A 27,812-nucleotide genomic window follows, 5' to 3' on the forward strand; every position below is an offset into this window, starting at 1 on the left:
ATAGGTCCATTAAGTGGCTATTTAGGAAAGCCTGCATTAACAATAAATCCTCTAAATCACTGTCAGATACGAACAAAAATCCTCTGATCTAAATATTAATAATCATGCTAAAGGAATAAAACCATGAAATTATCAAATATGTTGTGTAACAGTTTATATTCAGGGTAAAAATATTAATTCACAAATGTTGCTTTTTAATAAAGGTACACAAAAGAATTTTAAATAAAATTTTGCTTCCAATTTTCTTCCTAGCCTACTGGTTAAATATGGTCTCCTACCTCCAACTGGAAGGGCAGGGAAGCAACTCCAGCCAGAAAGCATCACAGATGCCAGCATTGCTCCAAGGATCAGGCCACAGATGAAAGTGGTTTTGTGAGCCATGTAGACAAGCATCCCTTTATCCTAGAGAACAAAATCTGTTTCCACAGTGCACCCAGACTCTAACCAGCAAAGAATGTGGACTCTAAAGTGCACTGACTCTACTGCTACCAAACAGTAGTGTATCATGCTGCTGCCACCGCACTAAGCTAGATAAATGAAGCAGTAAGTTCATTCGCAATAAAATTATACATTTAAAAACATTCTACTGCATTTTATAAACTAATAGGATATCCAAAGGCAAGGTTGTTTTAAAAACTCTGACAACTTTTTTTGGCAGGCACTATACACATTGCTGTAACCTCTGGCATGGGTAATTACATATCGTGAGAACACCGTCACATCTTCAATAGATTGGTATATGGATTTCCCATTAATACAAAATCTCTCTTAAAAGTTGTGGGTAACATTTATTTTTTCATTTGTGCACTCATGTTCCTGGGAAATTATAATCAGCTACAACATACAGAGGTTTGGAAGACAATAAATGTTAATGCTGTATGTATTTTTAGATGAGGTGCTAAGGGGATCTTGGAATTACAGACCATAAACCTTACTCCAACACGTGATAATTGGATGAAGTGATAATTAAAAACAGACTTAAAAAAATCTTAAATGACCATGATAGCATAAGGACTGAAGCAAAGAAAATGTTGTGCATCACTAGTCTACAGTAATTCTTTGAAGATCAATAAAATAGTGGATAAAAGAAAAGAATAATATAATTGGACTTTCAAAGGGCCTTTGATAAAGTCCCTCAGAAGAAGGTATTACGGAAACTGAAGTGGCCATGGAGTGAGAGGCAAAGTACTGTCGTGGATTAGAAACTGGCTATGAGTAGAATATATGGCGAGGTTTCATCATGGGAAAAGTTTAACGTGAGGTGCCATATTGTGCTGTAGTAGGAACAGTTTAAGGTCTTTCTTAATGACCCAGAAAACAGAGGGCATAGTGAGTAGGAAAAATGTTCAGAGTTACAAAAATTAGGTTAGTGATCTTGAGCTGCATGTGAGTACTCAGTATTCAAAAAGCCAAAATTTCCTGTAAAATGAAAATTCTGATGAAAGTTAATTAGTGTTTAAATGTTTTGTTTTTACTTTAATACATTATATATATATGTTAAAATATTTTATATAATATAAAAATAATGTAAAATCTGAAACAAAATGTTTCAACTTTTCCCACAAAACCAAAACATTTCAAATTTTTCCCATAAAAAAATCTGTCACAATCATACATTCCTGAAAAAACATGTTTGATTTGCTGAAACTGTTTTTCTAAAACAGAAAACTCCTGTAAAAAAAAATGTTGACCAGCTCTAGTTAAGATGATTAAAGAATGGGATGGAAAACACCACCCAAAACATTGGCATGCCCTCACCCAGAGCACTGTGTTCTGGTCATCATATCTCAAAAAAGGGTACAGCAGAAATAGAGGGCATTCAGAGACCGGAATCAAGAATTGTTGGTAGCCTGAAAATATTTTTAAATCAGAAGAAATTAATAATACTGGGTGTGTTTATTTTGGAGGAAACAAATAGGAAGGACTCTTAGAGATAAAAGGATGAATGGTATAGAAATTATTCATTGTCTCAATAAAATAACAAATGGGCATTCAAATAAATGTAATTTAATTTAAAGCTCATAAATAGGCTTTTGCATACAATGTACAATTAGTCTCAAACTCATTGTCACAAGATATCAAGGCCAAGTGCGTAGCAGGATTAAAAAAAAGACTGGTTATTTATATAGTTATCAACATAATTAAGAGCAAAAAATAATATGGATTAAGAAAAAAAGGAAACAGTTTTGGAAAGGATATAAATCCTTGTGTTTCAGTGAATAAGAACAACCTTTAAGTATCTGGTTTGGGGGTGGGGGGGTAATCTGTGTGGGCAAGTTATTCCATAACTGTCTACTGCAGGGTTTCCTGCATTCACTTTCCTCTGAAGCGGCTGGTACTGGCTACTGTCAAACATTGACAGTACACTGAACTATGAAAGAACGATAAGACAGCTAGACCTAGATTCACAAGAGGGATTTACAGGCCTAATAGGGTTGCAAACCCTCTAGGATTGTCCTGGAGTCTCTAGGCATTAAAGATTATGTCTTGTGATGAAACCTTCAGGAATACACCAACCCAAGGCCCTAACTGCCACTTTAGGTGGCAAAGTCCAACATTTGAGCACCACTGGCATTCACAAAACCACCACTCAACAGCTGCTCAACCCTGTGGACACACTAAGTTTTCCACTGGTAAAAGCCCCCTAGGTACCTAAATTTGTGCTGCTGAGCATGCAGCTGCCTATATCTAGCTGCCTAAGTCCATATGCCACCCACCAGCTTGGTGCCTATCTCACCTGTAGGGGCCACTTCGATGAACATGCTCAGAGGTTGCCTAAAAGCACACCTACCAAATAGGGCCCTCAGAAAATGTTGTTATTGTGCTTATGCTCCCCTTTTACTCTACTAGTTCAGTGGTTAAGGAACTGACCTATAACATGGGAGACCCAAGTTCAAATTCTTACCTTGCTTGATGAAGAGACAGGTCTTGAATTTAGGTCTTTCACTTCTGTGATGAGTGCCCTAACTACTGGGCTATTGGGTGTTTCTGGGGGTGGGTCAAGATGGAGCTGTTCCACATTGTGCAGAAATACTGAAATATTCACTGGAGCAGGGACTGAAAGCTGGGTTTCCCAGGTGAGTGTGCTAACCACTAGGCTACAGCATCACTCCCTCTCTTTGACTCAATGATATTTAAGTATTTTATCCAACTCCATTTTTCTTGAGAGTGAGCTAACCTGCTAAGGAGAGGTATCATGGCTGTGAATCCTGAATACAGTAAGTGCTTCACTCCAACCCAGAATTTGAGGGGCAGTGCTCAGGCAACACTCCTCTTCTCAGACTTTCCTTCTGGATATTTAGGCAACTACCTGCTCAGCTTGATGACTTCTGTGAATCCCCTTTTTAGGTGCCTAACTCTCCCCTCTGCATTGTATAGGAAACCTGGTTACCTACTTCAGGGTTGTGAATTCTACTAGTTACCAGGCTGCCTAAAGTTAGATGCTGCAATGCTCGGCCCTGCAATGTTTGGCCCTGCAGCACCCGAGTCCTCCTTACGAATCTAGTCCCTAATATGATATGACTGCTGCTTATCATGCAGACCAATATTGTTTCCTTATGCTTCCCCTTTCTGTTTGTTATGTCCATCTGTTGTCTCTCATCTTAGACTGAACTCTCTTTAGGTCAAGGACCATCTTGTATTTATACTGTGCCTAGTACAATAAGGCCCTGATCCATGGCTGTGGCCTCTAGGCACCATCATAATTCAAATAAAACAAACAAACAAAAAAAATAATAAACCACTAACTGTTCCTGTATGGAGATTCCAACATTAAGAAATGTTATATTACTTTAATGAGGGCAAAGAATCACTGCACAAGCAAAGGGCTGATGATGAGACAATAAGAGCAAACATTTTTCCAAAGACCTGTTCTGGCCCCTACTTAGGGAACCATATCCAATACTGTTTTTACTATTTTTTTACAGTCATTGAAGTAAATTTGATTATACAAGGTCAGGTATTCCCATCACATAAAAAAAAATCATGTGAGGGGGACAAACTTGGCTGGATAGTCTCCATGTTCTCTTTGAAGAGGTACCTCTGCATCCTCTCTCCGACTGAGGAGAGAGGTTTTAGACTGAACATTCAAATAGTTGGAGATAAGGTAATTTGGTGGGAGAGGAAATCGCTACCTTATACCAATTCAAATACCGCCTATGGTGACTTCAGTGAATCTCTACTCAACATTAGTTACACAGTGTAAGGTAGGTCTGTCTCTAGTCAAGAGGCCAAGAATTGAGTCATCAATGGAACAAAATGCACCTTATCTGGACGGTGGATAAACATTACACTTTGTTTTCTAATGGTACCAACACTATAACTCATAAGTGAAAGTATTTGCTCAAAACTATGACTCAGTTAAAAGAAAATCAACAGGAAGAAAATCCTATTTGCCATAATCCATTTATAAATATTGTTTTAAACATCTCCATCACAAATTAAGGTCAAAATGGAATTCCTATATTCCCACCTATGACGTAGTATTAATTTATTGATCTTCTGTACATTTGTGGGAGTACCCAATCAATATTTTGACAGCTTTATCATAAAGTAATAGACTTCCTTTTACATAATTACAGTTACCACATTCAATTTCACCCTTCCATGAGATTCTTTCCTAGATACTACTTTGTCAGCCCTAGATCCCATTAGTTTCTTTTTATAGCTCCATACGCACAATGCATTTTAAGTGTTGCACCTAATTAGGTATAAACAATAATAATTTTAAAGCTCATCAGTAAGAATGTAAATGTTAACCATTAATATATTAAAGCTTTTTCTATGTAGACATAACTGTGGTGTTTTAAGCCTTCCTGCTGTAAATTAATTCTACAAGTGATTAAAACCAATTTTGGGAAAAAAAAGAGAATTTTGTTACAATTTGCAAATTTATTTGAAGAATATGCTATGGATAGCATTAATATGTTAGAAGGAACGTATAAACTGTCTAATTGTAGACTATTTTAGAATTGCAGTAAGCAGGTAACAGACACGAGTGGCTAGCACTGCATGGTCCACATGGTCCTTCCTGATTATGAAGGAATTTCCCAGAGCAGTATCAAGTAAGCTGTACGCTTGTTGCCAGGGGCTCAGTGTGATATCCAGCTGATGAGTTTTTATTCAAAAATTGCAAAATTTACTTTAAAAGCATGTACTCATGCTATTTTGTGTAGAGATTTCAAAGCCTTGAGCTCTTTCCTCAAACGTGCGCTGGGATTGGACACTAGATTGCGGTCCGAAGCCCACAATGAAAGCTATATCCTTTTTAAGGGTCCAGAGACTCTGGTAATGTCCGACTCAACTTAAGGCCTTCTTTAATTTTCAATGCCCGCTTATTTACAATGTCACATGAAAGTGAGAAGTGGGCAGCATTACCTCCCATAACTGTAAACAAACCTGTTTGTCTTTGCGATTGGCTGAACAAGAAGTAGGACTGGGTTTCACAGTGTTTTGTTTTTGAGTGCAGGAAAAAAAATTCTACATTTGTAAGTTGCACTTTCACGATAAAGAGACTGCACTACAGTACTTGTATAAGGTGAACTGAAAAACACTACTCATTTATCTTTTTTACAGTGCAAATATTTGTAATCAAAATAATATAAAGTGAGCACTGTACACTTTGTATTCTGTTGTAATTTAAAATCATATATTGAAAATGTAGAAAACATCAAAAATATTTAAATGGTATTCTATTATTGTGTAACACTGCGATTAAAACTGTGATTAATCATGATTTAAAAAAATCTTAATCGTGATATTAAAAACAATCACTTTATAGCCCTAATACAAACACATTATGTACTGTAGAAGTGCAAGACTGTACATTTTCTTAAGCCTCCTCTTTCTCCTTCCCTTTTGTTGCCTGAGTCTACATAATTTGCTGAGACAATCTTAATTTGCTTACAAACAGGGAACAATTGGTAGGGGAAGTGGGTGGCAACCTAGGCAGCAGTGACATGAGTGGTTGGGTTCAGGATCCTGACAAAGGAAGAAAGGAGAGTAGGAAAATATAGACCCTGGGCTTCAGAAAGCAGACTTAGACTCCTTAGGGAACTGATGGGCAGGATCCCCTGGGAAGCTAATATGAGGGGGAAGGAGTCCAGGAGAGCTGGCTATATTTAAAGAAGCCTTATTGAGGGACAAGAACAAACCATCCCAATGTGCAGAAAAAATAGCAAATATGGCAGGCAACCAGCTTAGCTTAACAGTGAATTCTTCGGTGAGCTTAAACTCAAAAAGGAAGCTTACAAGAAGTGGAAATTTGGAGAGATGACTAGGGAGGAGTATAAAAATATTGCTAGAGAACGCAGGTGTGTAATCAGGATAGCCAAGGTACAATTGGAGTTGCAGCTAGCAAGGGATGTGGAGGGTAACAAGAAGGGTTTCTATAGGTATGTTAGCAACAAGGTGGTGGTCAGGGAAAGTGTGGGACCCTTACTAAATAGGGGAGGCAACCTAGTGACAGATGATGTGGAAAAAGCTGAAGTACTCAATGCTTTTTTTGCCTTGGTCTTCACAGACAAGGTCAGCTCTCAGACTGCTGCACTGGGCAACACAGTATGGGAAGGAGATGAGCAGTCCTCAGTGATGAAAGAACAGGTTGAGGACTATTTAGAAAAGCTGGACGTTCACAAGTCCATGGGTCCAGAGGGAGTTGAGGGAGTTGGCTGATGTGATTGCAGAGCCATTGGCCATTATCTTTGAAAAAACGTAGATTGGGGGAGGTCCCGGACGATTGGAAAAAGGCAAATATAGTGCCCATATTTTAAAAAAAGGGAAGAAAGAAAACCCAGGGAACTACAAACTTGTCAGCCTCACTTCAGTCCCCAGCAAAATTATGGAGCAGGTCCTCAAGGAATCCATTTTGAAACACTTGGGGGAGAGGAAGGTGATCAGGAACAGTCAACATGGATTCACCAAGGGCAAGTCATGCCTGACCAACCTGATTACCTTCTATGATGAGATCACTCGCTTTGTGAATATGAGGAAAGCAGTGGACATGATATATCGACACGGTTTCCCACAGTATTCTTGCCAGCAAGTTAAAGAAGTATGGATTGGATGAATGGAGTATAAGGTGGATAGAAAGCTGGCTAGATCATTGGGCTCAATGGGTAATGATTAACAGCTCGATGTGTAGTAGGCAGCTGATATCAAGCGGAGTGCCTCACGGGTCAGTCCTGGGGCTGGTTTTGTTCAACATCTTCATTAATGATCTGGATGATGGGATGGATTGCACCCTCAGCAAGTTTGCAGATGACACTAAACTGTGGGGAGAGGTAGATATGCTGGAGGTTAGGGATCAGCTCCAGAGTGACCTAGACAAATTGGATGATTGGGCCAAAAGAAATCTGATGAGGTTCAAAAAGGACAAGGGCAGAGTCCTGCACTTAAGAAGGAAGAATCACATGCACTGCTACAGGCTGGGGACCAAGTGGCTAAGCAGCAGTTCTGCAGAAAAGCACCTGGGGATTACAGTGGACGAGAAGCTGGATATGAGTCAGCAGTGTGCCCTTGTTGCAAAGAAGGCCAACGGCATATTGAGCTGTATTAGTAGGAGCACTGCCAGCAGATCGAGGGAAGTGATTATTCCCCTCTATTCGGCACTGGTGAGGCCACACCTAGAGTATTGCATCCAGTTTTGGTCCCCCCATCACAGAAGGGATGTGGACAAATTGGAGAGAGTCCAGTGGAGGGCAACGAAAATGATTAGGGGGTTGGGGCACATGATTTATGAGGAGAGGCTGAGGGAACTGGGCTTATTTAATCCGCAGAAGAGACGAGTGAGAGGGGATTTGATAGCAGCCTTCAGCTACCTGAAGGGGGGTTCCAAAGAGGATGGAGCTAGGCTGTTCTCAGTGGTGGCAGATAACAGAACAAGAAGCAATGGTCTCATTGTAGATGGGGGGGTAGATCTAAGTTGGATATTAGGAAACACTATTTCACTAGGAGGGTAGTGAAGCACTGGAATGGGTTACCTAGGGTGGTGGTGGAATCTCTATACTTAGAGGTTTTTAAGGCCTGGCTTGACAAAGCCCTGGCTGGGATGGTTTAGTTGGTGTTGGTCCTGCTTTGAGCAGGGGATTGGACTAGATGACCTCCTGAGGTCTCTTCCAGCCTTAATATTCTATGATTCTATGATTTCCTTAGTGGGTAGCAACATGGCTTAAAAAATAAGTCAATGCTGCCAGCCTTGCTCCACTAAGTTTCGGCAGTATGACTTCAAAGAAAATGCATAGGTTATATGCTGCTACTGAACAGGTGAGCAGAGCACTTGTGGCATCAATTGCTTCTTTTAAAGTGCTTCAGCAACCCACTTGCCAAGGGAAGACAGAGAGATGGAAAGCAAGAAGAAGAAAATGGGGAGTTAAACCAACAAACATACATACTTTCTTATACAGGTGAACACTGCAGTGTATGTTACCTAGTTCAAAATACACACACTGCACATTTTAGAAAACCATAGCCAGTAAGAGAGTGCTTTTAATTATCACCAAATTTTGGCAAGTATGATTACACAGTACACATATTACAATGGATCTATTTGCTTGATGGACTAAAGAGTTAATAAAATTTAAACTCCTTGTATGTCAGCATGGGAATCTCTAAACAGAGATATTATTTACTTACGTCATCACTATCACCTACATTAGGAATACTTATTAAAGATGGAGTGTGGAGTATTTTCACTTCTGTAGCATCACACTTCTAATAAGATGGCTGAATTTTATTTTAAATAATTCATTTTTTCCCCACTCTCACATAACAGAGTGTACATTTGCCTGCTAACATATGCACACTTTGTGCCTCATCCTTCAACACATCAAAGGTGTGGTACCATTGACCTGTCAACGTACACTGCATCATCATAGGTGCCTTATGACAGAATCCATAGAATTGTACAGATCTGGGCTCCAGTCAGGGATCAAATCTTTGAACATAAAGACTGGATACATGAAGGAGTCCAAGGGGTGCAGACATTTATCATCTGCCACGGAGGATGGGGAACAGAAGAGCATTGTCAGGAAAGGAACCAGGAGCACTACTGCACATTTGCTTCTCAGTCTGACCCCTCCCTCATCCAGGTAACTGGCGCTGTGTAGTAGTTGCACTGTGAAGCGGATTTCTGACTGCAGTATCATGGCATACAAGAGGGGAGTAGCTGTGTCCACCACCTCTTCCCAGTCAGTCATATCAAGAAGAGGATGCAGCTCAGTGTCTCATACTGGATGTCACCTCCACCCCAAACCCCTCACGCCCAACAAAATACACACACTTATAACTGTGACCAAGGTGATGAGCAGGAGGAGGATAGGCAGCAGTCAGTCAGCCTCCATGTGAATGGTTCAGGTGTGTTGATGTCCCATGTGCAAGGGGATTTGATCCTTGCTTGTTATACAGGCACACGATGCAAGAGTGATCACCAATACTCAAGGATGAGAGATGGGGACAAAGGGAAAGGAATGCTGACAGTTTTCTCACATGGTGATTTTGGAGAGGGGAAATGTAAGCTTGATTCCAATGTTTCGTGTATCGATTTAGCTTAACCAAGAGAAGGTTACGGGGTGACTTGATCACTGTCTATAAGTACATACAAGGGGAACAAAACTTTGTTAATAAGCTCTTCAATCCAGCAAAGGCCTAACAAGATCCAGTGGATAGACGTTCAAGCTAGACAAATTATCGGGGGGAAAAAAAGCCTTATTGCTACTAACAGTGAATGTAATTAATCATTGGAACAACTCATGAAAGACTATGGTGGATTCTCAATCACTAACAATTTTAAAATCAAGACTGGATATTTTTTCTAAAAGATATGCTCTACTTCAAATGGAACTTAATTCAGGAATGTCCTATGCCTGTGATATAGAGGAGGTCAGGTTAGATGATCACAATCATCTCTTCTGCCTTAAAAGCCATTCACTCTAAGCAGTACCTCATCTGACTCAAAGTTCTATTGATTTCAATGGGAATACTCGTGGATAAGGCACTACTCAATGTGAACAAGGGTGGCAGAATCGAAGCTTTAGCATTTAAATAGCCTCTTCCATTTGAGGAGCTCGATTTACTCCAGAAACTTTATTTAACAACCCTGAAGGGTTGGTAAGTACTTTACAAATGAGAAAATTGGTCTAGAGAGAGTTTAAATCATGGGTGGGCAATCTTTTTGGCCCGAGGGCCACATGTGGGTTGGGAAATTGTATGCAGGGCCATGAATGTAGGGCTGGGACAGGAGGTTGGGGTGCAGGAGGGAGTGCGGGGTGCAGGAATGGGCTAAGGGCAAGGGGTTGGGGCACAGGAGAGGTGTGGGGTATACAAGAGGGCTAAGGGAAGGGGGTTGGGGTGCAGACAGGTGTGGGGGAGGGGGCTCAGGGCAGGGGGTTGGGATGCAGGAGAGGGCGTGAGGTGCAGCAGGGGGCTCAGGGCAGGGAGTTAGGGTGGGGGGTGCAGAAGGGGTTCGGGGTGTGGGTTCCGGCCTGGCACTGCTTACCTGGAGTGGCTTCGGGGTGGCAGCGGTGCACAGCGGAGCCAGGGCAGGCAGAAAGCCTGCCCTGGCCATGCGCCGCTTGTGGAAGCGGCCAGCACCACGTCCCAGCAGCCCTGGGGAAGGAGGGCAGAGGGCTATGCGCGCTGCCCTTGCCTGCGGGTACCTCCCCCTGAGGCTCCCATTGGCCACGGTTCCCTTTTCTCGCCCAATGGGAGCTGCGGGGGAAGGTACTCACAGGTGAGGGCAGCGTGTCCTCTGCTCCCCCTCCCCCAGGGGCCGCAGGGACGTGGTGCTGGCCGCTTCCACAAGCGGCGTGGGGCCTGTGGCGCCATGGGGGTGGCAATCCCACAGGCCGGATCCAAAGCCCTGAGGGGCTGGATCTGGATCTGGCCCGCGGGCAATAGCTTGCCCATCTCTGGTTTAAATGATTTGGCCAAGGTGATACAGAAAGTCAATGCCAGAGTGAGGACTAGGACTTGGCACCCCACTCTAAACACAATTTTCTCTCCATCTCACCCAAGTGTTTCTTAGGTATTCCACGACTTCCATGTCTTTATGTTTGACGTGACAATGCACAGCACAAAGAGGGAGTGCTGCAATGGACCAGAAAGATTCAATAACCTCAAGAAGCTTTTACAAGCCACACGTGCTATGACCTTTGGTGTCATGAATATTATGGCTGATGTTTCCAACAATCCAGTATCCCATGTATTTCTAATGTATTCATCACAATGGTACTTATGGGGCAGTCCATTATCCCTGGAATGAGAGATCACTCAGAACCATTAACTCTACTCAGGCATAGCTGATGTGACATTGTTCTCCTTTCTTGCCACTTAAAGGGGCAGCCAGAAATGTTTTATGGGACAAAGAACTGCACTTGTACACCTCCCTATCAAAGGAGATCTGAGTTTGCCCCTATTTGTTTATATAGAACATACTGTCCTGATTGCACTAATTCATATGGTCAGCTTTTTAGGATAGAGTTTCTGAAGGTTCCTGAATACACTGAGGACCACCCTTAACTCCAGACCATTTTTGTGCAGATGATGCTCCTGGAAAGACCAAATACATCGGGTGCAAATACCCAACACACCTTTGCATAGACTTATTTTTTCTGGAGGGTGCATCTATGGGTTCTACAGGGGAAAATGGAATTTGAAAGTCCTTTTCTAACTGGAGATTAGTTTTGGGGCATTCAAGGGGCAAAGTAACTTGGAAGCTACTTGTCACTCAACTGCTATGGAAAAGCATGTGCGGCTCCCATTCTGTGTTGATATATGGCCAAAGCTACCAAATATTTTGTAAAAAGACATGTGGAGTCAATGGACTGTCTTTTTTGTTCTGTGGTTGTACAGTGCTTAACATAACGGGATCTTGGTCCATAACTGGGACTGTTATGCACTACAGTAATATACAAATAATATTTCAAGCATAAAAGGCAACATTGTTAATAGCTCCCATGTTAGTGAACTGAATAGAGTACATATGCAAGTCACTCTGAAGCTCATCATCATTCATTTTAACATGAAGTGTTCTCAAATATTTTGTATACAGAAGATATTTGCTCTGGAAACATTTTTGTAATTCAGATCAAGATTTTTCTATGGGAATAAGAACTGAAGTTTCAGAATCAGAAGGACCCTTAGCTCTTCTGACATTCTGAGTATTAAGACATACATAGAATAAAACCATTTTCCTCTGGAGCATGATGGCATGTGTTTGGTGGCAATCCAGGCCAGGAGAGATTAGTTCTCCTGGTGTGCTTCTTCCTCATGCTATTGAGCTAAAGCACATTTTGAGGAGATCAATTTGGAGGAATTTCTACAAAGCTGATTCTATAGCTCCATTGGATTATGTTAAGAACCCACGTGTCCAAGGGAAATAACTAAGGGCATTGAGGATAAGAGGTCTTACAAGTCTTCCTGCAACAGAGAGGTCCTTCAAGATACCAACAGATTACCTATTTGATCCTGAAACTTTCAAAACACAAAAGCTTTTGACACTTATAGTTAAGATGCCCAGAATCCAGTGCAATTTGCTGGAAAGAAGGCAGACTGCTTCCATTCTACTTGTGCTGAGCACTCATGAATCCAAACATACTGAATCCATCCTTGCATGTGCGTTCCATGCAATCAAAATATAAAGCACTATATACAGGTTAACTCAAAGCATTATTACTATTATTATTCATCCCTAGATATGGTTCCTTCAGGGCAGAGTGGTGTAGAACTTCAGAGTTATGAACTGACCGGTCAACCACACATTTCATTTGGAACCAGAAGTACACAGTCAGGCAGCAGCAGAGACAAAAAAAGACAAAGACAGAACAGTACTGTGTTAAAAGAAAATTACTAAATAAATAAAAGGAAAGCTTTAAAAAGATCCAGGAAGATAAGGAAACTGTTTCTGAGCTTGTTTCATTTAAATTAAGATGGTTAAAAGCAGCATTTTCTTCTGCATAGTAAAGTTTCAAAGCTGTATTAAGTCAATGTTCAGTTGAAAACTTTTGAAAGAACAACCATAACGTTTTTTTCAGGAGTTATGGACAACCTCCATTCCTGAGGTGTTCGTAACTGAGGTTCTACTGCAGTCACTTAACACTCCAAAGGGCTTATTGTAATAATAATAATAATAAAAAAGTGTCATTTATTATTTGTTTTCAATTCTTTTCTTTGGAAAGTCCACATTGTGAAGTCTGTATGCATCAGAAAAATAAAATTAATGCAATGCAAGACATCTCAGTAATAAAGCAGTTATGGCCCCAAATACACCGTAGCTTTAACCGCAGCAATAAGCTGCATCTGTGTCATTAGCCATTGCTATTACCCATACATTTTATTGGAGTAAACAATTTAAAACAATGTATTGATCTAGTGAAAGTATAGTACATACAGTACTTTCTTGTCCCAAAGGAAAGGCTTTTTTCCAGTTTTAAAGGGGAAAAATTAAAAATACAAACCAAGACTGACTGAGACTTGCAGCTCATTAAGCTAGGGTGATTTCCCCTGTATAGAATTCTATTGATCGCCATAGTCCACACTAGACAAAAGTGTGGTCAGGGAGGGGATGATGGATGCCTCTGCCAATAGTACTGAACAAACCTGTTAGCTAATTGCTACCAAAGACAATTATCCCCGCAATTGTTCATAATGGAAACACATTACAAAACTCTAATATACACACAGGGAAATTTGATGATTTGACTGCGGAGCCATGTGCATTGAATTTCATTGCCAAAGGCCAGCCAGGTCGCTGCTGTGAAGGGGAAGAAAGTGTCAGAATAGAAGCACGCTATCTTACAGCTCCTTACTAAGATCAGTATAGCAACTCCATGGAATTCTACAACCCTGAAATTCCCTCCCATCCACCCTCTTTTTCACAGACGGCTAAACGCCATATGCCATTTTAAAAGGAAGTATTCTCTAGGACAATATTTTTACTCTAACTATAATTAAAAGCCAATGCTAAATTTGATCTCCACAGTAGATTTTTAATCATTCCACATTTAGTTTATGTTAGCCTATTGGCAACCATTTAGCTTAAATAGGAGTTTCACACTGTTGTATATGGCAAAACAACAAATGTGTGCCATGAATTTAATTTTGAGATTTTTCTAAACTAATCACAATAAAACTGCATTGAGCTAAACAACTATAAATTCTAAAAATGCTTCAAAATAAGGATTTGTTTGATTACACATAATTACAATGTAATTCAAGAACACAGGTATGTGTGTGTGCGCGCGCGTGTGTACGCGTGCTTCCTTTCCCCAGAAACCACATTCTTGGAATGCCTCTTTCTAAAGATGTTTCCAAATATGCTCATGCTCTTTTCTGGCACACTCATGCAAGCCATCTAATTCTAGCAGTGCAGTTGTAAGAATTCTGATATACAGTACACATCAAAATTATATTCATTTCTGTTTGACCGTACAGTATAAAATGATGCAAAATAAAAATAAAAATGTACTGAAGATGCATCAGCATTATAAAGATAAATTAATAGTCACAAAATTTATGTGCAACTTATTAACTTCATGATTCAATGAATCCTGTTTTACTGTGTTTGATACTGCTCCATATAGGCTAGTCCACCTGCTTCAGATTGTGCTGACTACTATTTTGACAAGACTTGGATAGCGGTAGGTCCAAAGCAATCAGAAGGTTGACTTTGACAAATGGTGGTGCTGCGGCGAAGTTGAAAATAACACACATCCACTTTAATCTCTTTCTTGATTAAATCGAAACCATACCATTCTGACATCATGTGATTTGCTCATGAAGCATCACTGCAGGTTACTTTAGAGGCTACATCTATTGAAATGATATTGAATTTTTAGAGGAAGTACTTAATTCATTCAAATGAAACCTTCACAAGGTAACTGGGCCACCAGTCACAGATAACTGTGCAGACTCAAAGAAAACCAAAGGAAAAAACCCTGACAAAAAACACCATCTGCTACTGGATGATATTTTAGTAGGTATTATCTTCTGCTTTCAAAAAGGAGAAGATTATATGCATAAAGCATATTCTGATTTTTTTACCTATTCTTCCATAGTCAAGTTCCAAAGGTAAACATTACCTAGGTAATAAAAATGCAGAAGATGAAATTGTCTTTTTACATGAGACTAGGCAAATATTTATGGGGCAGTTGACAAACTCCTGCCTAGTAAAAGAGCCAGCACTGAGAGCAATTACCCTGATATTCATGACTCACTTTGAATATCACATTGAATATTACTCATAAATCTTTTACGAGCACATCCCCAGAGCTCACTTAACAGCCGGTTTTAATCATGCAGTTGACACAGAGAAAATAACAAAATGTATTTTTTCAGTGGCAAATTAATTTAGGCTTGAACCTCCTCCTGTAGCTCTATTCTTTTTTTTCCTTCCCCTTGTACTGAGACCAGTTAAACTCACTTTTGCATTTAGCAGCAGTATATCTCCAATGTTGCTGAATTAAAAAGCGGATAAGGTTTCTTTTCAAGACTTGGTCTTGGTAACTATTTACAATAAAATATGTTGCCTTAAATATTTAAGGCAGAATACTTAGTGAGTTTGATTTACTTTATTTTACTGAAAAGACATATTAGCTGAAAATTTAAAAGGAAGAGAAAAGCATTTCTCTCCCTAATATTTAAATTGTGGGTGGTCTTTTTACATAAAACTTTAATTGTCCATTACTGTTCAAGTTACAGTCTTGAAATCTGGCTCTCATTAACACAACATTGCAAGTGAGTTAATTATTTTTATGTTAATGTCAGAAAAAAAGTTAAAAAAAAGACTACTTACAGATAGTTTCCCTCTTGCTCTTTAGAAATCTTTCTAGCACAATTCGAGCATCAACGATGGTGCAAAGTCCACCTTTAAGTGGCAGAAATAAAAAGATGGATACATTTACATTCTCTTTATTTTGTCAAGGTCATAATGTCTGTGTATAGTGAAAATCAAGTATAAAACACTATATGCAACATTCATGCCCTTTCTTTTATATTGCATTCAACTATTTGAAACAAACATGTCTGATCAGAGAACATGTGGCAGCAATCCACAGTACACCACGGGAAACCAATACTCATAGAAGACCCTGGATTATTAATATATTTCTGTAAATAAATACAGTAGATATTGTCCATTATTGAGAAATAATCTCAACCAACGTATTCGATTAACCCCCCTACATCAAAAAAGTATCTATATGTTTACATTGTCTCTACCTACAGCAGAGAGACAAAATATATATTATTTAAATTTGTGTAACACACACATTGGACATTTGTCCAAGTTTGTTACAAGTTTGGAATGTTATCACGGCTATTTTAACTAGATAATCTATGCATAAAGACTAAAATATTATAATTGATGTGCAAATTCTAAGGTAATATTTAGCATTTAAACTGCATCTTGTGAAATAGTAATAAAGATCAATTTGATTTTTTTGTATGCATGTTACATTTCAGAAGAAATGGCCATCTTTTGCTGTTGCTTATTATACGTGATACCCACAAAATGTGATCTCATTAATTCCAGCAGCGCCTTCAGTTCAAGATCAAGTAGTACTGTGGGCCAAAAAAACAGAGTCTGAAGCTGTAATAGAAAATGAGTTTGGGTTGGGGACTGGTCAAATTTATTTAGGATATCTTTTGTAAGCAGCTATTACTCTGTTTTAATGGTTCTTGTACTTTTGGAAAACGCATGGTGAAATAACAGTTTTTAGACAGCATTACAACATTACTTGAGTGAATCAAGTTTTTTTATTTAACCATAAGACAGCAAACCTTACTCATATATTATCATAATGAATTTTTCTTGACAGGTTTTCAAGTCCAGTATTCATACAAAAATTTTATCTTGATTTAGTAACTAGACAAATAGGCTGGCTTCATTTGTACATACAGTTTTTTTCAAATATGTATGTACTTGGATGTCCTTAAACTCCCCAAGTAGAAAGATATGCTTCCACAGGGCTGCTTATTTCCAGTAACCCACATCAGAGCTGACACATGAAAAATGGTGAAATTACTGAAGGTAGTCCAGCCTGAATAAGGACTACCTTATTAGTTCAGGTACTTGCATCTCCCTAATTTTCATATTAATCATGTGTCCATCTTACTCTGAAATAGGGCCATCATGCTCCATGTCAGAATTTAGCATGTAAGTAAAATTCATAGTGCTTCAAATCTCACTTGAAAATATTTGTATGTAGAGACCAGTATGACTAATTTTATTATTCCTAACAAAAATGAGATTTTAATTTTTTTTAAATGTAGTATTGTTCCAGTACATGTACAACGTAAAGATGTCTGCACATAATTTTAAAAATTTAAAAAGAGCCTTACAGATCCTCAAAAAAATATGGAACTGTTCTTATTCACCAGAGCTGCTATATACTGTAATGTACCTATGTAATATATTTCTCATCAATTTTTACAGTTTCCACTGATTAAATATATATTGACTCATAAAGTATTACCATTACATCAATTGTCAGCAGATGCAGGAGTATGTCATTTAAATATTAACTATCACATAAAAATGGCAGCTTGATTGTTTGGAAGCTGTAGTATGGTGCTGGTTATTGTCACATTTCCCAATTGCATTAGGCAGCAGTCACACACACACAAACAAAACAAAAAAAACCCACCCAACAGAAAACACTCCCTTTCTTATGTACCTTACTGTACAGCCAACAACAAATAAGTTCTTTAAATAACTTCCCCTTCTCCATATTTTTTTATTTATTTCTTATCTAAAGAAAAAACATGATCTGAATTGCAAAGGTGCATTAGTACAGTGTTGCTAAAGTATCGTTTCTAGATCAGAAATTATATTCATCATATCTAAGTGAATGGGTATATCATGGGTAGAAGAAGAAATGAAAACAAAATATATAAAATTAAGAGTACTAATACTGTATTACTTTGCTCTGATGAGGTGCTCTTTTGTGATAGTTCTCATGCAATATAGCAAACCCAGTTAATTTATCAAGAATTCTTACTAAACCAATTATTTCTTTATTCAAATAGGATAGAATACATTTAAAGTCGGCTTTCAAAAATAGCAAAAAGGCATGCTTTGCCAATAATATGAGGTAAATCCCCTATTATATGTTAACTGTATCATCAGGGTGTGTAGACACTTCATAGACCATTTAAACCTTCTAGTAACTGATAGGTAATGGCTCATTTGCTGACTGCAGCAATGTACAAGAGACTGAAACTGAAAGAGAAGCCATCCTTTCTTGCTAATATAACATGTAGAACTTGCTGCTATTGCAACACTTAATGTTCATAGTGTCACATCATTTTTAATGCAAACACTCATTTTCTGCCTTACTCCTATGTTTTCTATTAAAGTGCAACACAAAAACAGCATACATTTCATTCTATCCCTTTGAGAGTTCCACAAGCAGTTCCAAGTCAAATAGGTATTGTATTGTTATTATTATTGTAAATAAATATTTCAGAATTTAAGGCAGAGGTGCCTCAAACTGTGGGGCATGGAGAAACATTTGCGGGGGAGGGGGGGGCAAGCGACGATGCCAGGTGGCTTGTGGCAGCCCCACACAGCAGGTTTCGGCCAGCCCCCAGAGGAGGTAGGGAGGGAGTGCCACCTTCACCCCGACTCCCTCAGCAGGCCAACCAGCCTGTGGGTCATTGTGAACATCTGCTGCAGCCGCAACAATTTCTGCTCCTGGCAGCCTCCACACCCAGCATTGGCTCCACCCCCAGAAATAGTCGCACATACCTTCTCCAACCCTGAAAATCTGAAGGGAGAGGGCCAGATATTGGCCCTGCCCTAGTGGTGAAGCCTGACTGCAAGGTAGAAGCAGCACACTGGTGAGGAAGACTTGGCTGTGCCATTGGTATCTGTGCATTTGAAACTTACGGGGTAGGTAATTTAATTAAAGCTGTGCTAAGGTCTCTGTTAGCCTACTCATAAACATATCATGCATACTTTTGCATGTGCCTATTTTTGTCTGGGATGAGGGGCACAACCAAAAATTGTAACTCAAGGGGGGTTTAAGGGCTTGATATTTCATTTTTTCTAGGAGGCTCAATTACTACTATTATAAACTTTTTATATCTTTATTCAAAGTAACTATCGGAACACACTTTTTTAATGCAAACAACTCATGTCCCAAACAGATTCATGCCATAGTTATCAAACAATATCAATACATTAGTTACTGTCTCGTTAAAGTAGGAAGTGTACCGAACTTCTGGTACACAAAGTTTTTTAAGATATTGATATATTGAGGGTTTAATTTGCTTAATTGCTTTATATTAATCTGTCTTCCTTAGCCATTCCACTAACTTGTATAAATGGAAATAAAAGAGTCAAGGAAATGAATTGCTTTTAACCCTTAACTATAAAATCACAGATTTGGAGGCATGGGGGAAAAAAGGAGAGAGTTTAAACAAGAACCTCTAATCATGATAGTAGTCTATATGTCTTTAATCAACATGTTTATTTTAAAAATAAACCAGGATGTTAAACAGCACTTATTTTACTCAGTTTCTCTAAAATTTTCAACAAAATAAAAATTCCAGAAGCCTCTTACAGATTTGCCTTGAAGATAGAGACTAATTACATTAACTGATTTATTAATAAATGGGGCTCTTTGTCCAATTATTGGAAGTACTAACAGACTTGGGAACAATTTCATGTGTCTAATGTGCCTTGAAACCATTTTTTTAGGTTAATTACATTTCTAAGTAAAGTCACTATAGATATGCCCCTTAGGTTTTACACAGGAAGATTTAAAAAAATGATTACCTCATTGGCTAGCTCCAGTAGTACAGGGGCAGCTGCATTTTTCATCACCCCACTCAGGTACCTAGACAAGACAAAGCCAGGTAAATCCGCAGTGGCGAGAAAAGGCCATCTTCGACATGCTAGTGTCCCCTGTGTATTTCTTTCTCTTGGGCAAATGCCACACACAGCCTGGCTAGAAAACACTAGTTTGATCGTTTAAAATACTTATTTCCAAAAGATTCCCTATCATTAACTTTCCAGGGTTCAGTCCTGCAGATGTGTAAGATATATCAATCTCAGTTAAGTACTTATTAAAAATACAATAAGTAAGCCAAGAAAATCATCTTTCAAAATTGTATTTTTGGCTGAATGCCATATAAACAAATTATATCTGTATTATTAAAACATACATAACACAAGAAATCTCTACTATCCACAAAGAAGGTTTGGGGCTCGACACTATCTTCACATGCATAGGTATGCATCATGATGTAGCTACTATGCATGTGGACAAAATGTAACTACCGATTTTACCAGTTAGGCAGCAGTCTCAGCTATGATGTACACTTTCTGTATTTAGATTTAACAATATAAAATGAATGCTACAAAAGGAAAAGAAAAAGACATTTTATGGTCAGGACTGTATGTTTGGGTGGTGAAGTTTCTGACCACCCCTCACACTGACTAGACTGCCTTTTTGCCTCCTTACTATCATTACAGTTTGATGTTTATATTGCAGTAGTGCCGAGAAGACTCCTTCAGGATTTGGTGGGAAGGAATTGTGTCACTGGCAGTTGTGAGCAGGCCAAATGGTGCTTAGTGGCTACACTTTAAAGGATGGGAGCGGGAGAAGTGTCATAAAAAGCAAAGTAGTACGCAACCTCTTCAGAAGATCAGTTTTTTGACAACTGTCTCTCCACACAACATCTAAAACTAGTTGGATAAACTGCCAGAACCTCCCACACTGATAATCAAATTAAATAAAGAAAATCTATGTCCAGGAAAAGCAGAAAAGTGGTTTCTAGTGGTTGGACAATGACAAAGTCAGGAAGTCTGAGATTTGTTGCTGACTCCAATAACAGCTTGCTATGAATGGGTCAAAATGTATTTACGCCTCAGTTTAACTATCTGTGAAATGGGTATAACAGGATTTACCTACAACTCCTCACAGAGGTATTGTGAGTTTTAGCATTTGTGAAGTATTTTGAGGTTGATTCATGACTGGAACGATAGAAGATCATCTTATGGAAAAACATTTTCAGTTGCATGAACAACTACTTAAAAATTCCCCAGTAAACAGATGAACACATATAATTTGTTTTGGTGAAACAAACAAGAGTTCTCAAATTTTCAGCTCAGTAGCACTCACTGAACACTGACATCCTATAACTTCATACCTACCTGGTATGTCAGCAGTAGCTACTTTCTTTACTCTATTACAGGCCAAAAGCATCTCCAGCCCTGGTGTGTACTTTATTATGAACTTAGTGACTTCCTGTCTTGAAGACACACACTGTGCTGAGGTGGACGGCTTCATGATGCTGAAAAGCATCCTGGTCTTTCTGGTAAACAGCCTCCAATTTTGCCCATCTCCAAGATTACTTCAGGGTGCACAGAGTTGAGCACAAATCAGCAGCACTATTACCTGTTCCCAGCAGCACCACTATTCCAAGCAACCAGGACTAGTACCATTCCATCAATGGGAACCAATGATTATTACAGAGCAGTCTGCCATGCTACAAGGGTAAACCATGGCAAATTTGTCTTCCAACACCAAGCCCACTCCTCTTAAACCTCAACCACATCGTTGGCAGATGTCAATCCTGGTCGCTTCTCCCAGTTCCCTCCTAGTTGGCAGGCAGATATTCACCCTATTGCAGGAAGAAGCAATTTGCCCCTGTAATTTACATAATGTATTATTTATAAAAAGAAAAAGCTGAAGTTCAGACAAGCCTTCCCCCCCACAAGGATCCAGAATGATTGTTCATGTCTTTCTTGAGACAAAGCAAGAACATCTCGTAGAAGAAAGCCACTATAAACTACAACATTGAAATTAAGGTCCTTTGGGATGAAAATCATGCTAATTGATTTTTGTACATGGCACTTCGGTATTATAGTAACTGTGGAGCATTAAAAAACACTATACTGAGATACAAGTTTCTTCAAATCTTACATTAAAAAAGTGTAATATGTGCACCCTCATTTAAATTATTCTGCCAAGTATGCAAACTTTATTTAACTACCTCAGTCAGACAAATCTTTCCTTCCCTAGCCCAAAATATCCACATGGAATCTATTAAATTAGTAGATTAATAATTCTATTAAAACAGCTTGGTGAGTAATGTTAATTTAACTCAGATGCATAAAATACAAGACAAAATAATTGGCAAAAACATTTTTTTACATCATTTCCACTACCATTAAGCTTCATACATGTGAATTTGTTATGTACTACCATCATACTTGAGACTGTACAAAACATGAGGAAGATATGGGGCCAAATGAAAGCAGACTTTACTCACACCAACTGCCTTACTGACACCAATGCAACTACTGCTGCATATAAGGCAAGCAAGGTTTGGTTCCAAGTTTCCTGCTCCAAGACACTTCTAATAAAAATAGACAAACACTACACTGAGTGATCTGGAGACACATTTATCACAAAAAGTGTTCAAGTGCTCTAATAACTAACACTTCTAAGAACATGTTGAAATAGTCACAGTTAATGTATTGTTATTTACTGAAACTGTACTAGTGGAAAATTAATTAGAAACAATATTATGTAGTAATAGTGTGATTTTGAAAGATTTTTAACAAATATCCTTCCTCAAGAATCAATACTGGGACAGGCAAAATGTGACCAATGTAATATGATAAGGCAGTGCAACTATTTTTCAAAAAAAAATAACAAAATATGGTGTGTTAGATTTTCTTCCTTCATGTCTAATATTACGAGGTTGTCCTTAGTTCTAAATATGTGACTTTGCAGAAACATTGAGACTAGCTAATTGTTTATAAATGAAAGCTTTTTGTTTATTTTCCTCATTCATAAAGATAATATTAAAGCATAATACCAGACACCTATAATCACAATCTCACTTGCCATGAAAGCTCTTCAGATATGTCAGTCTACATAGAGATATACAATTAAAATATTACTACCAGTTATCAGTATGCCCCAATTATGTCATTGAGATGTCTAAAGAAAAGTCAGTAGAACTAAGACAAACTATAAGGTGTTAGCAATTACTATTTATTAACTCAAGATGCATACAATTGTAAAATTATTTTGTAAAATGACAAAGGTTTTCATTCCTTCTTAAAAGGTGTTGCTGACATTCATGTGGTTTTAACTTTTAGTTCACTCCTGTTTATGTTATATTGGTAAATACATTAAATTTAATATGCAATTTTTTACATAATAAAAAATGTCTGTAACTTAAACAACACACACATTTGTAACTGAGCAGGCCCCCTCAATTTGGGTAGTTTTCTCTCAGCAATATAATTTACAATATCAACAAATCTTATAGCTTTCAGTATAAGGCAATACATAACACTAACACACGTGGTCCAAGAGATATAATCTTGTCATCTTGCCTTTAAGCCTAGAAATTCTGCTGCTAAAACTGAAGAGAAGAATTCTGACTCAAGGATCTTTCACTAAAATGATCTTGGGGTACTTCCACCATCCTGATTCCAATTTGTTAATTTATTTGTATATGAAATTAGCCGAATAATCAGATTTACTCAATAATAATTGCAATTAGTAGGTACTACAATACCTTCTAATGGGATGGGAAGGTAGGTCATACCTTTGGTAGTAAGTTTCAATAGCCTCAGCAGTGTGATGCTTTGCATGTGTTCTTTTGATTTGTTTCTGAGAAGAAAGAAAAAACAAAACCAGAGACTTTTATGATGTATCACATCGGACATATGAAGCATGAATGTCTGAGTGCATGCTTTTTGGCCACCGTATTCAGCTTACAAGGAAAACTGAATTATATTTTGAGAATTCTATATAGAAATGGCTTTTCATCTATCTATTGAATAGAATGTCTTCAGACTATACTGCAATGTACCATATATGTAAAAGCCAGTAAGGTCATAGTAATTGAATCTAAATAAGTTTGTTGAGGGTTGCAAAGGGCAAAGAAAAACTTGTTCTCTCTTTCAACCTTTGTATTAATTTTCCCTCAATTCAATTCCATCTAAGTCCTCTGCACTCTAGTTTTACAATTCAATTGCCATTTTTAACCAGGAAGAGCATTGCTTAAAAACAACTTATTTGAAAAACCACAAAAAGTAATTCCACAGAGACTTGCCACTTGACTGACACCTGTCATCTCATGATAAATGACTCCATTTTCTGCCTCTCTTGCCTTCTGCCACTCCGGCAATGGTCATTTATCATCATCTCTGTCAGCAATGGAAAGCAGCACTGACAGTGCAAGTCAGCAAACATTTAGCACATGGAACCACGCAACACAGGGAAATTATTATTGTCAGAATAATAATGGTTTAGCATAATTTATTACAGGTCCACCAAATAAGCAAAGGCTAGATGTTATTAGACAGATGGATGGGTAGGCTTGGCAGCCATCCACTGAGACTCAGGCGGTGCTTGATGTGGAAAAGGGAACATCCTCCAAACCAATCAGAAAGCTGGCAGTTCAATTACAAAGAAATAAAGGGACATTCATCATTCAATTAGGCACCTGTCAACCCTCACAAAGGAGAAAACTTCTAACCTGGTACTCCTGGGAGAAGATGCTCAGCAGAGTGGACTGCGATTGACTGGAACAAATAAAAGAAGGACAAAGTTAATTACTGGAGTGCACTGCAAAGAAACAAAAGAGAAGGGAGCTTCAAAGGTAGGCCTGCTGCCCTGTAATCTAACAGAACATGAAAACAAGTGTGGAAAAGTTGTTCCAGATGAACACCTCAGACAAAGGCTTCCTGCTGCTAGGTCAAGGAGAGAGAGAGTATGAGGGAGGGGAGAAAAAAATATAGCAAGAATTTCAAAGCAAACTAACATTGTTTTAGTGATTCTTTTTCAGCTTCAGAACCCACAAAGTCATATCAGTAGCATGTAGTGGAGTTAAAAGGGAGGGGAAGAACGAAAACAAAGCAAAATTTCCATAAATAATTGATGGAGTTAAATTCCATTAGCAGTTGGGAACATGCCGCTTGTTCATTGGCAACATATTGAAATTCATTTTGTTAGCAGCAAGGGAACCTCTTCAGTAGCTGTCTCAAATTCAGGACAGAAACTTAGTTCTCTGTCAGAAGTAGCATATGGGACTACTGGAACATTCCCACTGAAACTGATGTGCTTTGAAAATAGAAACTTTCACAGCAGGAAGCCGAGATTCCCTGGAGTCGGTCATTTCCAAAGGCTGCCATAAGCTTCATTCATCTAAGGCGCCACTCAATGTCAAACACCTGGCAATGAAGCAACCTGGAAAACATTCTTCCCAAGTGGGAATTTTTCCCTCAGAATTGTTAACATTTAGAAATGGGACAAGATTTTTTCCTCTAAAAGGCAAATCAATACCACACTGCTACAGTCTTCAATTGTCCTCTGTGGATATATCCAGCTCATCACATCTTGAATACAATTAATTACTTCTGATATATTTTCCTACCAGATGCAACTTGAACAAATTACAGTTTCAATAAATCGAATTTTATAGTACAGCAAAGCAATATGAATAATTAACAGTTTTCCTTTCATGAATGCATCTATTAAGACATATCTTAGATTGTTCTGATATTCAGGAACAAAGACTGAAATCATATTCCTCTATCAGCTAATTCATACAGTTCACTACACAAGAATTTAACAATAGCATTATGTCTGTCTTGCTACTGTGTTTTACATTGCTGATCCTAACATGCTACAAACTTAAATGCTCTATCTAGATACTTACATAGCCCTACTATGGTAGTATTTAAATGCCTCACGAACAGCTGAAGATAATGAAGTATTATCACCATTTTATAGATGGAGAACTGAGGCACAGAGAGATTAAATGATGTGTCTAAAATTCACACCAAGTGTGAGGTAGAACTAGGAGTAAAGTCCAGATCTCCCAGATCACAGGGCTTTTAATACAAGATCATTGTTCCTCTACCTGCCCCAGTCATATAACTATATTTTAGTATTAGAATTGTAGATGAATATTAGTCTAATATACAGATTTACAGAATACTACCGATAGAATTATAGAAAAAATTAACAGTTACAAGATGTCAAATGATGCAAATAAATGCATATGAAAATTTCAGATTTAACTTATTACTCTTTATATTAAGGCAGAGCCTATAAGGTCCAAACAGGATCAGAGTGTCATGTTGCTAGGAGACTGGTTTGTGGATATGGTTAGAACAACAGGCAAGGATGATGAATTTAGCAGCAACGATTTGAATGGATATGAAGGAGATGAGAGCGGTCTCAGAAAGATCTATGAGGAGTTTGCAGTAGTCAAGATGGGAGATGATCATGGCCTGCACAAGACTTTTGATGGTGTAGACATACAGAAATGTTGAAGCAGGGATCTCAAGGATGTTATGAAGGAAGCAGCAGCAGCAAGATTTGGGCACCATCTGGATGTGCAGAGCTAAAGTTTGTGGAGTCCAGCATGACACACAGATTATGGGCCAGGGGAGGCTGTGAGTGAAAGGGAGGATAGTTGTGTTGTCTACCATGACAGAGAAAAGGGAAGATTGGGAGGGAAGACAAGGAGTAAAGATTTCTCTTTAAAATTTTAAGCTGATAAATCCTATTTTTCTTTAAAGAAAGAGGCTAAAGTGACAAGTCATTCATGTTTCTACAGTATGGAGGATATGTACATAAATTAAAAGCAGTAAAGACTAATATAACAGATGGAACAGGAAGCCTCATCGCCACAAATTATTTCAAAACATTGTAGGCAGAAACCTTAAATCAGCTTCCACATCTTATTAAAATAAAATCATGATTTTATTAACCCCCCAACATATTACAAGAGCTGAACTTTATGATCCATTATTTATTTTTCTTTTAAAAAAAAAAAAAAGTATCTGTCACACAATTTAAATAAGAGAATTGTTTCTCCTTGCTTTTCTTGATTGCATGCTCAATATAAGATTTCTCTTTGATTAGTTCTGATTACATTCTACATCTCTTAGGGTATGTCTACGCTATGAAATTAGGTCGAATTTATAGAAGTCTTTTTTTAGAAATTGTTTTTATATAGTCGATTGTGTGTGTCCCCACACAATATGCTCTAAGTGCATTAACTCGACGGAGTGCTTCCACAGTACCAAGGCTAGCGTTGACTTCCGGAGCGTTGCACTGTGGGTAGCTATCCCACAGATCCCGCAGTCTCTGACGCCCATTGGAATTCTGGGTTGAGATCCCAATGCCTAATGGGGCAAAAACATTGTCGTGGATGGCTCTGGGTACATGTTGTCAGGCCCTCCCTCACTCCCTCCGTGAAAGCAACAGCAGACAATCGTTTTGCGCCTTTTTTCCTGGGTTACCTGTGCAGACGCCATACCACGGCAAGCATGGAGCCCGCTCAGCTCACTGTCACTGCAAGTCTCCTGGGTGCTGGCAGACGCGGTACTGCGTTGCTACACAGCAGCAGCTCATTGCCTTGTGGCAGCAGATGGTGCAATAAGCCTGATAACCATCGTCATCATGTCCTAGGTGCTCTTGGCTGCCTCGGTAAGGTCGGTCAGGAGCGCTTGGGCAGATATGGGCACAGGGACTGAAATAAGAGTGACTCGACCAGGCCATTCTCTTTAGTCCTGCCGGCAGTCGTATTGCACTGTCTTCTGGCGAGCAGCCAGGAGATGAGCATGGCTAGCAGTCCTATTGCATGGTCTGCTGCCAGCCAAAGATGTAAAAGATAGATGGAGTGGATCAAAACAAGAAATAGACCAGATTTGTTTTGTATTAATTTGCTCCCCCCTCCCTCCGTGAAATCAATGGCTGACAATCGTTTTGGTGAGGTCTGTCAGGGGCACGTTGAAAAGTTTAATGGAGATTCAGTCCTGGACTACCGGGGGG

General features: G+C 38.7%; 1 protein-coding gene across 1 annotated transcript in view; it reads right to left on the reverse strand.

The window, feature by feature from the left end:
• CDIN1 (CDAN1 interacting nuclease 1) overlaps positions 1 to 27,812 on the reverse strand; it is a 170,706-nt gene that overhangs the window by 109,951 nt on the left and 32,943 nt on the right. Inside the window, 5 exon segments of the mRNA XM_037900520.2 lie at positions 15,788 to 15,835; positions 15,838 to 15,859; positions 19,775 to 19,835; positions 23,569 to 23,633; positions 24,505 to 24,550. Coding sequence (XP_037756448.1) covers positions 15,788 to 15,835; positions 15,838 to 15,859; positions 19,775 to 19,835; positions 23,569 to 23,633; positions 24,505 to 24,550 — 242 coding nt within the window.

The sequence above is a fragment of the Chelonia mydas genome, chromosome 6, assembly GCF_015237465.2.
Source record: "Chelonia mydas isolate rCheMyd1 chromosome 6, rCheMyd1.pri.v2, whole genome shotgun sequence".
Taxonomy (NCBI): Eukaryota; Metazoa; Chordata; order Testudines; family Cheloniidae; genus Chelonia; species Chelonia mydas.